This window comes from Budorcas taxicolor, chromosome 12, assembly GCF_023091745.1.
Source record: "Budorcas taxicolor isolate Tak-1 chromosome 12, Takin1.1, whole genome shotgun sequence".
NCBI lineage: Eukaryota > Metazoa > Chordata > Mammalia > Artiodactyla > Bovidae > Budorcas > Budorcas taxicolor.
Window position 1 is genome coordinate 33,883,396 of NC_068921.1, and position 17,945 is coordinate 33,901,340.

The following is a 17,945-nucleotide window of genomic DNA, read 5'->3' on the forward strand; positions in this document are numbered from 1 at the left end:
CGTGCCATGGTCAGTCAGCAAAGAGTCAGTTTCCATGGCCTGATGTGCAGAGATGTCCCTGATTCGCCATTCAAGGAGAGACAGGCAAGTCACAGAGTACAAAGACTTTTAAGCCACTTGTTAAAAGAAAGGAAAAGGATCTAAGAGAATAAAATGTAAGAAAATGAGAGAAAAAGAACGAACATCTGTACACAAGTTGAAAGGCATTCTTTAAAAGGTCTGAAAGGATACACACCAAACTACGAAGAGTGGACACTGTGTGGAAGAGAGTCAGACTGGGGCCCAGGAGTTGAAGGCAACTTTCACTTTTCACTCAGTATTTTTGTTTATAATTTTAAATGTTATAATTTTGCAAAGACAAAAGCGAGTGATGAAGTACTTGCTATCTTGTGCTCAGCCTTTTTTGTTTTTTAAAAAAGCAAGATGTATAAACCAGTGAAAACAAAACACTAAAAACCAACCAGAGAAAGAAAGAGGAAATAATAAGGAATAATAAGGAAATTATGTGTTAAGAATGACTACTGACGCCTATAAAGATTCCAAGCAGCTGACACAGCAAATTTTATTGTTTACATCATGACAGGCTCTGGACAGAGTAGGGACACAGTGAACACGGGGACAACACATTTAAACTCCTGTCACAAACAGATTCATTACAAAGTCCCAATGGTCAACATATTAAAATGTAAAATACAAAGAAAAAACCCAAGAAATATAAATATCCAGATTTTTTGCAGCACAATGCAATGTCCTTTTAAAAAAAAAAGTTTGCTGTAATTGTGTATTTAATTAAACACACGTTTTCCTACACTTCCCCAAAACTTGGATCTGGGGACTGCAGTATTAGAGAAGTATGCAAAAAATAAAAACAACTTCAGTGCTCAGAAACAAAGCATTTTCCTTATTTTAATGCATCAAGGTGCAAAAACTTCAACTCCAAAAGCCAATCATCGATATACGCAGATAAATAAAACAGACTTGACAACACTTTTGTCAAACCCAACTAACATTATACTAAAATATATATATATGTATATATATTGTATGTAATACCTATTTTAGAAAAAAAGGTGCCTTGGTGAAAATGATTCTGAAAATATTCACTTGATGCACATTATGTACAAAACCTTCTATATAAAAAATTAAACTATTTTCAATGAAATTCCATGTTCAGCATTTCACCTGAAAACTGTACTTGAAAGATAAATAGGTCTACATAACGGTTTCTGTCTGAAATCATGGCTAAGGCAGTTCTCTTTCCAAGGGCTCTCTTTTTCACCCACTCTCTATCACTAATACTAATAATACACAGATGCAACCTGACATATCTCTGTGTTATTATCTGGAGCTTTCTGTTCACTGTTAAAACAGGGGATAGTTTACTGTTGCTACAGAGAATACTTTTTTCTTAAAATATACCATTTCTCTATTTCAAATTATGTACTTACTTAAGACATAAAAGAGGCTGATAAGCCACTCCATTTGGTGTCAATATCAATAGCCCTGTAAGAAAGAACTCTGTATTGGAATAGCTAGAAAAGTTTCCACTAAAATAATAGTGCATCCTACACCTGCATAGAATCAATTTGGCTCCAAAGCTCTTTGCCCCCAGGCACCAGTCTGGAATTCAAAGGTGCTCCTGAAGGTTCATCTTGGATATAAGAATACATTAGGGGAGTGAAGTTGTTGAGAGATATGTCTGCTCAGTCTCACAGCAGCCTTCAACAGGAGGAGCTGCTGAGATTAAGGTGGAAACAAAAATGGGGAAGACTGGGGGCAATGTTGTTGAGTTGGCCAATATTTACACCAGTAACCATTTCACTAAGTCTTTAAGCAACTATAAGACCTGGTACCTCTAGCTCCTCATTCTACAAGCACTGAGGATTTGAAGCATAAAAGGTGAAAAATGGAACACCCTTAGAAAAGGGGAACAGTCTGAGGCAAAAGTTGTAGGTCTGTAAATATATAATTCATATGCACACACGGCTGTGTGTATTATCCTGTATATATTTTACATACATATTCACAAGATGCCCTGCAGTGTAGTTCAAAAGGCCTTTTGTCAAGGAACACACAGATTCTAATATAGGCCCTAGAGTTCATAACATCCATATAAGAAACAACTGTGCATATATTCACATAATGTAAACCTTATCAACAAAAACATTGCTAAAACACTAGGTTAAATAGTAGTAGGTTTTATCAATCAGTGATGTAATAAAGAGTATTTCTTACACTGAGAATCAAAATAATGAAAGATATACAACTAGGTTTCAAATTCACAAGAGAAAAGTTGTTTAGCATGGCAAACAAGAACAGAGTTCAAAATTCCAGAAGTAAGGAAAAATATCAAAACTTTATAAATCTCCTGGGATGCAATTTATTTACTGCATCAACTTTAGAAAAATAGACTCAGAGAATGAATGATGCTGCTATGGGTTCTCTCAGCACATCAACCCATAGGTTTATCTTTTTCCTCTTTTGTTTCCAGCTGGAGGTTTCTTCAACTGAAGGAGTTGTCCTCCTGTCCCAAAGCCTGCAGAGGCAGGATTGGACACCCCAAATGTCAAACCCGCTGATGCCGTGATGCCAGGATTGCTGAAGTTAAACCCAGATGTACTTGAGCTGCCAAAGCCTTATGTTTAGGGAAGAAAATATTCATATCAGAAGTTAAGTCACAAAAACAAATGTAAAAAATGGGGATAATTCTCTAGCTGAAAGAATATATAACCCATGAAAACAGCAAATGTCTTAGCCCTAAATTTCTAACATGGAATTTTACAGGAAAATAATTTAGCTGACAACTAAGTGGCCCTATTATAGACACAAGTTGAATGATCCAGGGCAAGAGAGAAACCTTACACAAGTAACTGAAATCAACAGAAAACTTCAAGTTGGCAGTCACTTTTCTGTTAGCTAAATATGGCAAGATGCCTTCCTCCTTAGCCATCCATATACACTTTATCAAAATGTAGAGGAGAGACTTTCCCGGCCTTTGGACCCACCCTCGCAATTCTAAGTCCTCTAAGAAAGCCTCAAACCACAATTTTCAGGACAAAGAACACATGGAAGAGCAGTACCAATTGTTACTATTTTATAAGAGCCTTCACATAGTTAAGATCAAATACTGCCTAGCTAATTAATGTTGGCATCTAATATTTACATTATAATCCTGATACCACTGAATTCTATTACTTCCTAGGAACTACTGATTTTAAACACTACTTAATTTAAATGGAATTTCCTTAAAATTTCCTCAATTAACAAGTTAATCCACATTAAATTGCTGTTATTTTAGGCATGCTATTAATCCCTAAGCATTGTACAATAAAATATGTCATTATTGGGAATTCCCTGGTGGTCCAGTGCTTGGGAATTCACCACACTTTCACTACCAAGGGCCGGGGCTCAGCCCTGGTTGGGGAACTAAGAACCCACAAGCTATGCTGCAAGACTACAAAAAGTAAATAAATAAAAAAAGGAAATAAAATATAACAAGTCATTATTTATAAATATAGAAAAAATGCAAAAGCAGATGGAATTTGGAATTCTCTATTAGAAGTGTCAAAAGATTATACCTATTTCAAAAGCAAAGCATCCAATTAATAATCATTTGTAGGACTGGTATTCTTAAAATCAGAGGGACTTGCAATTTATATAATGGTATCTCTTCAGGAGAACAATTATTCTCCTGAATGAATAACGATAAAAACTGGGTTAAAACTCATAGTGGGTTTATTTTTGTAATAATGAAGAAAAACTATTTAAGCATAAAGCTAGTCATAGGGTTCAAAATAATGTCTACATAGTTAACAGCATATGTAATTATTTACTGTATCAAACTTAAGTTGTTAGAAAGGTTCTACTAACCTGACCTTCAGCATGAGAGAAAGCTATACGAATATTAGGTTTGTAGGCTTCATCCAGGGGGTAGAAACTAAATCGGGGATCTTTCTTGATATTGGAAGTAACAACACTTATACTTTTAAAATAATGCACCTAATGGCCTGAAATTCAGGCTAAAACACACAAACCTGCACTAAGACTTCCTGAGGGTTTATTTGTTGTTCCAAATCCAAATGTGGAGGCCCCTGTGGTGCTGCATCCAAAACCAGAGCTAGCTCCAAAGCCTAGTGGGGGTGATAGAGAGACACATGGAGGTAAAACACAGGTGAAAGGATACTGACAAGCCACACCCAGTAACAAACAGTGTTGAAACCATGGCCCTATTGAGGAGATCTGCTATTCACCATTTTGTCTAAGACTTCTGGAAGAACTAGATCAATTCTCAAATAAAACATTTAGATCTGTTTAGACTAAGCTTACAACCCCTCAGTAGTTTTTAAAGAACAAAGCCATGAAAAAATAAGAATAGTACTTTCTCTCCCAAACAGACTAGAAATTTCAGTGACCATTCAAGTCTGACTTTCCTCAAACACATATACATATATCTATAGAGGTTACTTCATTTTGGGAGGAAAAAAGACTAAATTCATAAATAAGCACATGCACAACAATTTAAACCCAATGTACCACATAGTAATTTTATTCTTTTTACAAAAACACTTTCACTTAAGTTCACCACTGGGAAAGTGCATGACCACATGAGAGTCAAGTCACTAATTGTATGCAGGAAGAGCAGGCTCTTGCAACATTACCAGCAATGCAACACTGAGAAACTGGGAGTAGGGGCAGCGGGGTTTCTCTGGTAACAATACTAGTCACAATTTAAATAAAGAACATGTGTTCATCATACAGAGTTCTAGAGCAGAGTCTGCTAAGTACTTGAAGACTTGTTTCAAGTGCTCAGAAAATGAAATTCAAAATCATCTTTGGCTACTTTGTAATAGTTTATCTAAATTATTGAGTTTGATAGTATTATTGCCTGTAACTGTATGAAATATGGTGACAAACGAACATAAACCACAGGAATTATGCTGTCTGCCATTAATTCTAATAATTCCTAACAGTCTAATATATTACATAACCATATAGCTAATAGGCTTCACCTCTTATGATGATATATTCTAACGGCAATACTCATTACATGACAATGCACCTGTCAAAATACAATCAACCTACAATTAACCACACCAGAGAATTGGGAATGCATTTGTACTTCAGTATATTTTGCAGAAGACTTACCTTACTAATTACGTTATAAAAACTATTGAAATAAACAGTTGCTTATGTATAGAAGTATACATAAAGGCAAATAGGCCAAAAGTGCTTAGAAATGGACAGAAGTTGGGCTGTTCAATTTATGATAAAATTATTTCCCCATTTAAAGAGCTGCATTTTCAGAAAAGAAAGATGATTAGGAGAATGTCTGTCCAGAAGTAGTTTGAACTCCAACGAACTTTTTAAAGTTAATTTAATAAAAATAAGCAATTTTCAAGTTCACATTTTAGCATATTGCTTTGAAAATATGAACACCCTTACCATTTGATTTTAATACATTTTTATATTTACTATTCACAGAGATGAAATGATTTTTAAAATTCTAGATCTAATAATTTTAGAAAGCACTGATATGTTTAGAGAATCTTTTTTTTTTTTTTTTTTTTTGGCCAGATAGAACCTTCACTTCCCAAAGAGCAGATCCTCTTAGAGGTTTTTACAGGCTAGTAGCAATTCGAATGTATCATAGTGCAATGCAATACGAGAAAAGTTAAAGTGTACCTCCAAGGTTTGAAGAACCTAGGCCACTTGACTGCAAGCCAGTGCCAATACCTGAGCCGAATGGCGCTCCAAAACTAACTCCCAGAGATGGCTGTGGCCCTGGTATAAAAAAAAAAAAAAAAAAAAATGGGGGGGAAAAAAAACAAATTTGCCTTACTCTTTCAAGATTAAATTTCTTTATGAAATTAATTTTAAAATGAACAGTCATTATTTTTAACAAATCCTATTTGCTAAAACTTAGTTTTCAGGATGTCTCCCCAGTCTAATTTATCTGTCCCAGCAGATTTACCTATTCAAAAATAAATTAAAAAAAAATTAACTTGTTCACACTTAAGACAAAAGAGGCTTATCATACGAAAAGAGTGTTAGTTTAACCTACTAAATAATTTGAAATCTTTAATGTATTGTAAATTATAATTCTTTTAGTTTCACTTCTAGAATGATTTTAGATCTCCCCAGTTGTTTTCTGTTAAAATTAGTTGCTGTAATCAGTAAAGGTTTTTACTTTTCTTTTTAAAATAAGCTCCTTACTGTTAGAGTCAAGTCCCAATTGATCAAAAGAGACTGACACTAACATGCAAAACCATCATGTTACTTCATAAGTGTAAGTACCAAAAACTGGGCATGACTTCTTACAGAAAATATAAATGATATAAATAAATAGATAAAAAACAAGACAATGTTTTATTTTATTAAATTTATTGTTCATTTTAAAGCAAATCAATTACACAGTAACATGACAATTCCAACTTGTTCACAAAAAGTGATAATTGAGTTCTACTATTAGGCTCTGCTACATCACACCACTTATCACCCGATTAAATAAGATAGAGAATGAACATTTACAAAGGCACTGCTGTGTACCTTGACAGATTCAATACATTCAAGATTTCAATTCAGAAGTTTCTTCTCAACATTTTGGAAAATGTACTCAGATGCAAAACGATTAAATCATCCTTTTCCCATTTGTTAAAGATTTTGGCTGAGTTTGTTTGGCAAGAATAGCATCAAACTTACTAGCCTCTCTTTTTTAACTACTTTTTTTTTTTTAAACTAAGCAGAATACAAAAATCTAAAAATCTCTCATTTGATAATTTATGAAAATTATTTGATAAATTTCATAGTACAATCTTCAGTCTTGTCTTTTTCAAGCACAGTGATCAGTGCATCTCAAAGTTGAGGGAACTGCCAAAGTAACATACAGACTGATATTTAGACTTCTTAAAGAAATCAAAGCCTTCAAGTTGTTCAATGAAGAATGAGGTTTCTTTATTCAAAAAGGTAGTGTAAAATTATAAAACATTAAAGAAAGAAGAAAAAAAGAAACTAAGAAACTACATTTTGCTACACTGGGACAGAAACTGGACTTTCCAAATAGCTTCTACCCAGAAAATAAAGAAACACCAACAGTAGCCAGAGTTCTTACACTACTATTAAAAAATAAATTAGAAAAGATTTAAATTTTTACATCCAGTTTGAGATCAACTTGAGAATAAAATACCTGCCTAGCAGCTCTTTTGTAAAATGTTACTATATGAAAAAGAAACTAAGCATTTTACCTTCTTATTTCTAACAGAAGTATTATGTAGAAAACACACATCCAGTTTCTTTAACATTGAGAGACTTAAGTGTCACGTGTTCATAGGAGGCACTGCTGGTGGAAGACCCTAGAGCATAATGTACACCACAGCCCTCAGCCCTGCAAGTCCCAAGAGTTACTCACATAACATGCTTTTCGTTGTGTGCGGGTCTGCTTTTAAGAGCAACTCTAATCATTAATATTCAGGATATAGGTAATCAAGAACTCTAAGAATGACAAGACTTTCCATTGCACAACAGGTACATGATATTTTGAGTTTTGTACCTTCACACAAATTCTGAAGGCAACATCATTTATAAAACTAGTAGGCAAATGTATAACATTTTTTAATAGTAAAAACTCATGATAAATATCTCCCATGCCAAAGTATTAGCATATATTACACTCTGGCCACCATATAAATTAGTTTCACTATTAGAAGCAGAATCTACATCCTTCAGGCAAAGATTACGTAAACAAGTCAAGAAATCTGTCTCAAAATCTGAATAGTCATTAGTCATTCAATGAGAGGCTCTTAGTTCCATAAATAATACCCAGTTAGTAGTAACATATCCCAGTGATTGCCCAAAGTGAAACCTTCATGTAGAGTAACATTTTACAAAAGTTACTGTATAATATATTCACACATAACAAAATCAAGTTAGCACTTTAATTCATATTTTTCAGGATAAATTCTACTTTCTTAAAAGTAAAACTGAATTCACAGGAAAAGGACTAAAGTGCTAAATTTTTCTTTTATTATAATTTTCAATGATCATTCAAAATACCTAATGTAATTAGGATGGTTATTCCCAAATCATATTTTTTTTAAGTAATAATTTTTCTTAAAAAAACAAAAACTGTTTTCCCCCAATTTGAAAAATTTTACTCATTGACTTAGTGGGGAATGCTCCTTTGGTTATTACATACAACAAAATTGTAAAACCACAAGAAACTCAAAGGAAGAAGTTTCCTATTTAGCAATACACCTTAAATGTCCAAACCTACACTAAAAGCTAGAAAGTAGGAATTCCTAACAAAATGTCTCAGCTCTCCTTAAAAACAGCAGTTAAGTCACATGAGAAAAAGTCTTTTTATGTAAACACCAAGAACTTTTAAAAGCGTCAAAACACAACAGCAAAACTTAATCCCAGTTCATTAGCTTAAAACGATCTATCCTAAGTAAAAATTACACTGAAAAGCCTAATGTCAATATCTTAAGCTTTTTATGAGGCTTCAGAAGCATGGTGGACAGTGTGCTCCAGATCTGCCAGCACGTAATCTATCCACATACGAAGTTAATTTCATACATAAATAGCCTGTGGAGTTTGTCATCAATTCTCTTCAGCTTTCAGAAGCAATAACCATAAATCACACAGGCCTTAGGTCTATTACATGTATTTTTTCATTAAAAGACATTGAAGGAGGATCATGAAGTCACTTACATCCATATTTCCACCTCCAAGAAAGACTACACAGAATGCACCTTTAGAAGGTAGCAGCTTAAGAAGCAGTCTGCTTTTTTTACATTAATAAAGTCAAGAACCTATATGCAAACAGAAGCAAAGCCCCCTGACGACTCAAACCTTGCACAGACCAACAGGGTTGACTAAAAACAGCATACAAGCCTCACCCAGCTTCATCTAGATGGTCTTTAAATGCTGTTACTGGCACTTAAAAGATTTCACCAGTCACAGGACATAAGGGACAAGACGCGGGTACAAAGTGCAATGCAATAAAGAGGGCATTTCTAATGGGCTGCATGCATCTAACAGCTGCTCAGTCTCACTCCAGCGGTGGGTGACGCGACTAAAGCAGCGGATCCTGACTGACCCAGACAGGCATAAAAGGATGGGCCACGGAGCATGGAGACCCTCGGAGAAACAAAAGGGAACCAAGAAGACAGCACAAAATGATCACTATTGTTCAGCTCCTCAGTCCAAAAATCCAAACAATGCAAAATGAAAACACTGTAAGACTATTTAGGTTACTAAATTACAATTCCTGCCACCTGATCAGAAAGCTCTAGATGGGCTTCACAAATACAGGGAAGGTACAAGGCAGTCAGTGTCCCCAAAGCCTGGCGATGGTCCGAAAGAACCAACGCACATGAGCAAAGGGTGCTTCAGGATGGTTCCTCTAAGTTAAGCTAATATTTGCCACCACTACAGAGAGCACAGACCGCATCCCTACTGTTTACCTTGCTAACCCTGGAGTCTGGCACAGAGGCAGCACTCAAAGAATGAACAAGTATCTTCCTAGGGACAAGTATCTTTCTAAGCCCAAAATGTATGCAGGGAAACCTACAAACTTTTCAAGACTGCCTACATAAGAAAATATATAAAACAAAAATCCAACAGGTGACTTTACCTCAATTTTAGCGTACACCACAGAACATAATTCCCTTATTAACAGCTTAGATAATTGACTTTTCTCCAGTTTTACTGATTAGAATAGAAATCTCTTACATTTAAAGAATACCTAACCAAGTCCTGCTATCTCTGGTCTATTTTAGAATCAATATTTGCTCTGAAAAGTAAACTGGTACTACAGTTAGTTTGATGAGCTGGTTAAATAAATCATCAGGAGAAACGAAGGCACCAGTACAGGGCTGATTCGATTTCTAGCCACCCCACAATGACCCGCTGGGAACCAGTGCCACAATGACTTTTTCCCTCTGTAATATAACAATGCAGTCCTACACCCTAGCCAGCTAGAGACCTACTACACAGTGCTGGTGTGGACCACTGTCCACATGGGTCCAGCCATGGAACATGGGGGATTTGACATAAAGCCATTATCAGCCATTCACTGATGGTTAAGTCAACTCTGTCATCTCTTTAAGTGTGAAGAACAGTTTTTTAAATTGCCAGCAAGAGTGCTTCTCCTGTAGAGGCAGCCTGAATGCAATCTAGACGTGCACAGTTTTTGCTTTTGCACACTATAACTTACTACCGGACTCTATGGAACTCTCAGAAAGACACACGCTACAGAGTAACTCATAAGCACTATTCAAAAATGTATGAATGAGTAAAAAAAATCAGTTTCCATTAAGACTGTATTTCTCTATGTCACACTTTAAGCCTGACAAAACAAGGACTGCAGAAATAAAAAGACAATAATCTCTGAAAGACCCAGGACCAAACTAAACACGCAGAACTGGACCACAGAAATGTCTCTCTCATAGGAAGTGAAATTAAACCAAGGACTACAATTATCTGCTTTCCAGTATCTCCCCAGTTATTTCATCTGCTCCTCCCAGCACAGACCTCATGCACAATCCAGAGCAATTCAAAACATCTTTTTCCTGCTCTTGCCACTGTTCTGTTCGTTTTGAAAGGTATCCAGCATGTATCTTCTTCTAAATTTGGTTAAGAAGGCCTGTTCTGTTTTCAGTCATTATACAAACCTACCGCTCTCAACACAACTTCAGTCAAAAAAGACATACTTCATCCTGAGTATGCGCATTCTGTAACCACTGCATGCGAGAACACACCGCCTATCAGCATCACAGAGAGAAGAATGCAACCTCTGGCTACTTTACCTCTGACTTTAAAACAATATACGATACAGTCACCAATTTAGAATCTGTTCTTAAATGTAATTCAGTAGTGAAACACCATGTTCTAAAGGGGATTTATAGCAACACAGCAAATAACATTAAGTAAATTCACAATATTCAGTATCTAATTGTTGTATAATTAATTATTGCTAAGACTACCCTGTGTTTTTATCAGGTATATGTTTATAATTGTGTCCATCACAATTTTTAGACTGTACTGGAACAGTTACTCAGAAATTTCTTCAGTGCTAACACAAAAGGAAGACTCATAAAAATGCACATCAGTGTTCTGCACTTTAACAGTAAGAAGCTATAACTTGAATGCATTCAGACCTGTAGCAGGCTGCTGCTGCTGTGTAAGAGTTGCAGCCATGGCAACAGCTGCTGCGTTTGGCATGTTGCTGAAGGGGGTGGGTCCAGTAGTGACTCGGGGTGCGTTCTGCCACTTCTTGGCTTCTGCTCGCCTGGCTTCAAACACATCCACAGCATCTCCCAAGAACATTTTCCTGTAGCCAAGGTACTGTTCTTTGAGCACCTACAGAAATGAAAAATAGAACATGTTAATCACATCTTGTGCTGACTTTGACAATATGAGCGTGAATATAACCATGCAATAAGTTAGCAAAGACAGATCAAAAACACTGCCAGCATCATATACTTCATCTAACTTGCCAATCACAGTGCTGGCGCTGCACATGCATGGTGTGGGAAGTGGTGAATTTGAGAGTTCTACCACACCTTTGTATAGTGTCTTCCTGCTTTTAGCCATATGTCTTTACAATCAACTGCCTGCATATTCTGGCTTCCTGAGGCCCTCTTTAAAATAAGAGAGCTTGCAGACAAGCAGAGTAGTATCTAAAATTCCATTTTAAATATGCTAATTTTTCATGACAACTTCCCCTTTAATGGCCAACCTTTGGATAACCTAGATGTAAACAGCTTAAAAAAAAAAGCTTACTAAATACATACATATATGTATATAAAATATATGTTAAATACCTTTTAAAAGGTACAGGTGACACATTAAAATGTCACCGAAGCAAAGAGAGCTTGGAGGGTATACTTTATCAATACTGTTTGATTATTTTACAATGAGAATAACATGGTGAAAGTGAAAGTGGCTCAGTCGTGTCTGACTCTTCGTAACCCCATGGACTATACAGTCCATGCAATTCTCCAGGCCAGAATACTGGAGTGGGTAGCCTTTCCCTTTTTCAGGGGATCTTCCCAGGTCTCTCACACTGCAAGCAGATTCTTTATCAGCTGAGCCACAAGGGAAGCCCAAGAATACTGGAGTGAGTAAAGCCTATCCCTTCTCCAGCAGATCTTCCTGACCCAGGTATCAAACTGGAGTCTCCTTCATCGCAGGCGAATTCTTTACAAACTGAGCTTATCGGAAGCCCAAGAAAAAATTACCAAGTTCATAAGATGGGTAGGATTACCCAACACAACATCTTCCTTAATTAAGGCTATGAATAGGAATGGTTCTGTTTCACCCTGGAATTGTTAAATACTTTCCTTAAGAGTTTAGATTAAATAAATCAGCTTTATACTACTTTTTATATATCTGAAAACTTTCATAAGACAAGGAAGAAAAACATCTGCACAACATAGACTTCAAAGTGCCAAGACAGAACCACCTTCAGCACTTTGAAAAACTAAACACTGATTACAAAGTTTCAAGAGAATTTAATAAAAATCCCTCCTTTAAAATTATTTTTAAAAAATTAAGTTATTTTAAAGATTTGTTTTAAAATTTTTTAATCAATCAAAGCAAAAGGTCTGAACTATGCTATCACTTCAAAAATAGTATGATTTAAGTGGTTAATTTAAAAAAATTCTATCACCATGCATCAGAATAAAAATGAAAACACTGGTAATCTCCATGAAACTCTAATCTATACAGTTAAGAATTTATCTAGATTCAAGTTTGGACACTTTGAATTTTAAAGATTTTCTCTGACCATATATAAATCCAAGAAAGACCAATTATATTTGCTTGATTGGTAAAGTATACCTATATTTAGCCCAAGTAATTTTAAAAAATGAATGTCTTACACAATACTCAAAATATTCAGTGGCAAATTTTTTATTATTTGATAAATACACTTTCCTGTGTTTAGAAGGGACAAATGTTAGCAAGTTTTTTTATGAAGGGTCCAATAAACACTTAAAACACACATAAAATTCAAGCAATGGGAAATGATTCTGCTACTAAGAATATTTACCTTCTATAGTGCTATAAAAGACGGAAATAACCAAAATGTCAAACAAAAGACAATGGGTTAAACTAACTACACATACATGCAACAAAATCCTGCTTAACTACTAAAACGATGGCAAACAAGTACATGTATGAATGTGGAAAGTCATTTACAATATGCTGATGGAAAAAGTTAACACACTTCACACAACACTTGACCAGTTGTGTCTGGGCATATTATAGATTATTTCAGAGTTGGTCTTTTTCACTTACAAGTAATTTGAGCTATTTCTGTGATGAGCATGGACACTTTTGTCCTGCAAATGAACAAATACTTCACTTGGTGCAGATGTCCAGATAAATGAATACGGAATGAGAACTCACCTTCACATTTTCATGAATAGACTGAAGCTGTGCAGCTAAAGCTACAAATGTTTGATAAATTTTCTGCATAGCCATTGACAAATCTATAAAAGAAAATCATGTTATCACACAAATACATATATAACACAATCAATATTATTCTTTTTACTTGAGTCCATTTCTTGGTACGGTTAACGTGTAGGATGAAAAAAATTACACCAATACTGCCAAGGAAGAGAGAAGACAGCAGAGCAGACTGAGAGAAGGACTTCTCTCTATCAGTAATCTGGGGGAGGTGGGCCCTAGGACATGTGCCCATTATATCAATTTGTAAGAAATAAAGATCTAATCAATGACTTTAAAGGAAACTGTCTTATGGCAGCTTAAGACAACAACTACTAAAAGCACTTAAAAAAATGACCACAGAAAGCATGTTACCTTGCGGGGTGATATGTGAATTGTTCGCTTGGGTGGCAAGATGGTTCTCCAGCTCCTCAATCTGCTGTCGGTACTGTTGGAGCTGCACCTCAAACTGCTGAACCAGGATCCTGAAGTAGCTACATGAGAACATTTACCAAGTCAGACCACAGTGTGAAAACACTGCTTCCTTCATATTCAAAACTCCAACAAAAACAGGCCTCTGTTTAACTATGGCCTTTGAATTAGTCTGATGACACAATATACCTTTAAGTGACACAAGTATTACCGAAACAAAATCTCAAATTTATAAGTTATCAAGGTATCAAAAACAGATTCATATCCTTACTCCAATCACGAAAAATCTCAATTAAGGGATAATCTACAAAATAATATTTTTTTTAAAATCACAAGGTCATCAAAGAAAAGACTGAATAAATGTTGTAGACTGGAAGTGAAATAACAACTAAATGCAGTGTGAAAAGAATCCTAGAACAGAAAAAATACACTAGTGGAAAAGACAGTAAAATTCAAGTAAATTCTATATTTTGGCTAATGCAGCAGCAATGTGAATTTCCTCTTCTTGATAATTTTTTATATATAAAAATTATTTATAAGCTGAAAACACTACAGGGTACTACAGAAGTATATAATTACTATTACTATTCTGATAAACATAACCAGAGAATGCTAGAAAGATAAAAAGAGACCTTGAATAGCATGAAACACAGTTGGAACTGATTCTATAAGAAATGGGGAACTGAAAAAGTTTTTACAGTGGAAAGTCATGATTCAGTCCATTTCAGAATTAGCTCTGAAGGCAGTATGAAGAACAAGACAGCAGGATAAGATACTGAGGAAGTCCAGCAAAGCAGCTCACCCGAGTAAGGCAATAGGAGTATCACCATCATTGTCACTGCCTGAGTCTGACCACTACACTGTGGTTATGAAAGAGAATATCCTTATGTTGAAGAAATAGACTCTGAAGCACTCAAGCATTCAAGGGCATCATTCTGACAAACAATTCTACACAGGGGAAATGTGTTTATAAACATGGACAGCAAGGAACAAAACAACTGCAAATTAAAAACGCTAACATGCGGGGAATCTGGGTGAAAGATAGGTGAGAATTCTTGGTTTTATTCTTGAAACGTTTTTGCAAATCTGAAATCAAAACAAAACTTAAAAAAAGAATAAGGGACCAGGAGTCCAACGAACGCCACCCACCCAGACGCTCAGGACTCCCATCTCCGTGCCTCAGGCTCCCCATCTCTTAGACAGGACTCTGACAGCTGAAGAGGATTTGTGCAAAGTCAGATCGGGCAGTAAAGAGCCAAGCCACCCAGGTGGTGTATGGCAAGCATCTGACAGTGTTCACTATTATCATCTTGCATAACACAAAAGGATATGGAAACAGACGATAAGATATATTATCACATGTGTGGAAACTAGATGAGTATACAAGCTGGTACATGGGGATTTTTCAAGCTGCTTATCTACACTTAACAATTTTTCTTCCTGTAGATTATTATGTATGCAAATAAAAGCTATGGATGCAAATAAATTTATGGAAATAAAAGGGTTAAACTACACTTAGTATGCCCTGTTTAAGGAAGAGACTATCATAATATTTTTAAACTGAAAGTACTTATGGTATAATCATAAGTTCGTAAGTTTCTAACACCTGCACAACGTAATCAAGTGGAACAGACCTTGTAAGCAATATGAAATGCAACTGCAGAAGAGTGCTTAAAAGCTCGACCTTAGCTTTCACTTACCCTTCAGTAAAATGGGAGTGATATACTTTCTCAGAATTATTATGAGAATTAAATTTTAAAAATTCACACAAAGTACCTAGACTTGCTAAAAAGTGAACTAAGAAATCCATGGCCTGTATACGGTTTTTATTGTTCTGCTATTTTAAAGACAAACATTTATTTAACTTACTCAGCAGGAGCTGTATTTTCATGCTGCAATCCAGGTGGTGTTTTCTGGGTTCTTAAAGCTATTTCAGCATTTTTTAACTCCTAATATAACAGAGGTTTTAAAAAAGAAAAAGCCAGTTAAAAGTCAAGCTAAAAATACCAACCATCTCAGGATTTCAACAAAGCCACTCTCAGAGCTTCATATGCTGTGAGAACATATTATGACTGAAGCTCCTTCACAAGGCGCTGAAACCTCCTTTCAGGCAGGACAAACTATAGTTTCATGAACAAATTTCATAATAAATGTAAAAACAGCGGCTGTTCTATCTTAAACTATGCATTTATGTAGGATTCATGAAGTTTATTCATCCACAGATACAGACATTACTATTTAAAACCTGTACTATATAACCATAGAAAACACTGACGTAAAAAAACAAGATAAATAACCCTGAGGATGATGACAGCAGCAGCACTTCCTGTGCACCAAGCCCTTTGCTACAGGTTCTACTTCTCTAACCAACGTCACCTCAGGGGGCTACTATGGAAAATCACTGGGTTAATATATCTAGATTGCTTAGAATACTGCCCCATACAAAGTAAGCACTCAATAAAAACCAGTAACTATTACAGTAATTTAGAAGTACATGTGCTATGTGGTTTTCTTATGCACAAAACTTCATAATTTTAAAAAGACCTATTTCTATTTAAAAAACAACCCCACAGAGATGTTATGGGGAGGGAGGTGGGAGGGGGGTTCATGTTTGGGAACACATGTAAGAATTAAAGATTTTAAAATTTAAAAAATAAAAAATAAATAAAAAGTTTAAAAAAAAAATTAAAACAAACAAACAAACGAAAAACCCTACAACAAAATGACACTCAAGTTTACCTGAGCGGTTTCTATTTTCAGTTTGTCAATATTGAGAGTGTTCCTCTGCAATCCACTGGCGGCCAGTGACAAAAGCTGCTTCAGAGCTTTAATATCTTCCTGGACTTTAAGCATTGCTTTTGAAGACATTCTACTAATTTCTTCTTGAACCTGTTTTTGTTCCTTCACAAATTTCCTAAAAAAAGAAAACTGAGTTTTTTAAAAAAAATACACCTTTGGTTTTCTACAGAAAAAAAGTACATTTACCACATGTAGGTCAGAGTTTTAAGTCCAAGTGTTTTGAGAAGCAACTATTAAAACATTCATCTACAGTTCACAGAATGGCAGTTACAGAATTTTAATTCCTTCATTCAATTGCTCTGCTTCTTTACCTTTTATAGGCATTCCAATGTTCCCCAAGTTTAAATACTCAGGAGGAGGAGGAGATGGCCCCCCTGAAATCCACACCCACCCGCCCGCATTGGAGTCTGACTTAGCTCCTGATGCACTTACTGGAGGTTGTCGACGTCCTGGCAGATGACAGCAGGCAGAGTCTCATCCTTCAGTGCTTTACTGTCCCTGAGAAAGATGCCAGAGGCACATTAACATCCGAGATCATAAGAAGCTGGCAGTTGAATTCTACTACAGTGTGTGTTAAAGCATGTGAAAACGGAGCAAATATTCCTTATTTATAGCTTTCCTGGATGATTTTAAAGTTCCTTATAAAGAGTAATAAACTTTCTGACCTACACAATAACTAACAATTCACTTGACATGGAGATTTCTGTTCTAAGAAGACTGGCATTTGTTACAAGTACACATAGATGCATCTGACTAAATGTTTCAGAACAAAATCAGAGAATACTGCAGGTGGGATGAGATATTAAACTAAGTTTCTCCAGCTCAAAAATCCCAGGACTGACATTTCATTAGGTTCAAAAATATTACAGCATTCATTAAAGAAAGAAAACCTGCCAAACTTCTCACAGTGAGATGCTCACAACTTTTACTTTATTATTTTATAACTTCAATTTGTTCTTCAACAAAATAAGACCTGGGGGTAGCTGAAAGGAATCATGACTACTTAACAAAGACAGGAATAAATGAAACTCTTCAAACACACAAAGTACATGAAGGCCTTCTCCTTCTTCAGCATCAGGAAGTGAATGGTACTGGCAGAGCAATTTACATATAAAAGAAAAGGTACATATACATGTTTAATTTGTATATATAAATAAAAAGTGGTCCAAGAGTAAAGTCCATGAGTTGTTCAATATTTATAAGAAGGTAAAGAGACACTTTACATATATTTGTTTTTATTATTTGAGGAAATGCCAACTACT

At 35.5% G+C, this 17,945-nt stretch overlaps 1 protein-coding gene across 1 annotated transcript in view; it reads right to left on the minus strand.

Moving 5' to 3' along the window:
* Positions 1–539: 539 nt before the first annotated feature.
* Positions 540–17,945, minus strand: part of NUP58 (nucleoporin 58) — a 30,032-nt gene continuing 12,626 nt past the window's right edge. The window contains exons 7-15 of the mRNA XM_052649945.1: positions 17,116–17,181; positions 16,624–16,798; positions 15,754–15,833; positions 13,828–13,946; positions 13,411–13,493; positions 11,157–11,358; positions 5,683–5,781; positions 4,035–4,130; positions 540–2,635 (exon numbers count right to left, since the gene is read on the minus strand). Coding sequence (XP_052505905.1) covers positions 2,466–2,635; positions 4,035–4,130; positions 5,683–5,781; positions 11,157–11,358; positions 13,411–13,493; positions 13,828–13,946; positions 15,754–15,833; positions 16,624–16,798; positions 17,116–17,181 — 1,090 coding nt within the window. The 3' untranslated portion in view covers positions 540–2,465. The remainder of the gene's footprint in view (positions 2,636–4,034; positions 4,131–5,682; positions 5,782–11,156; positions 11,359–13,410; positions 13,494–13,827; positions 13,947–15,753; positions 15,834–16,623; positions 16,799–17,115; positions 17,182–17,945) is intronic.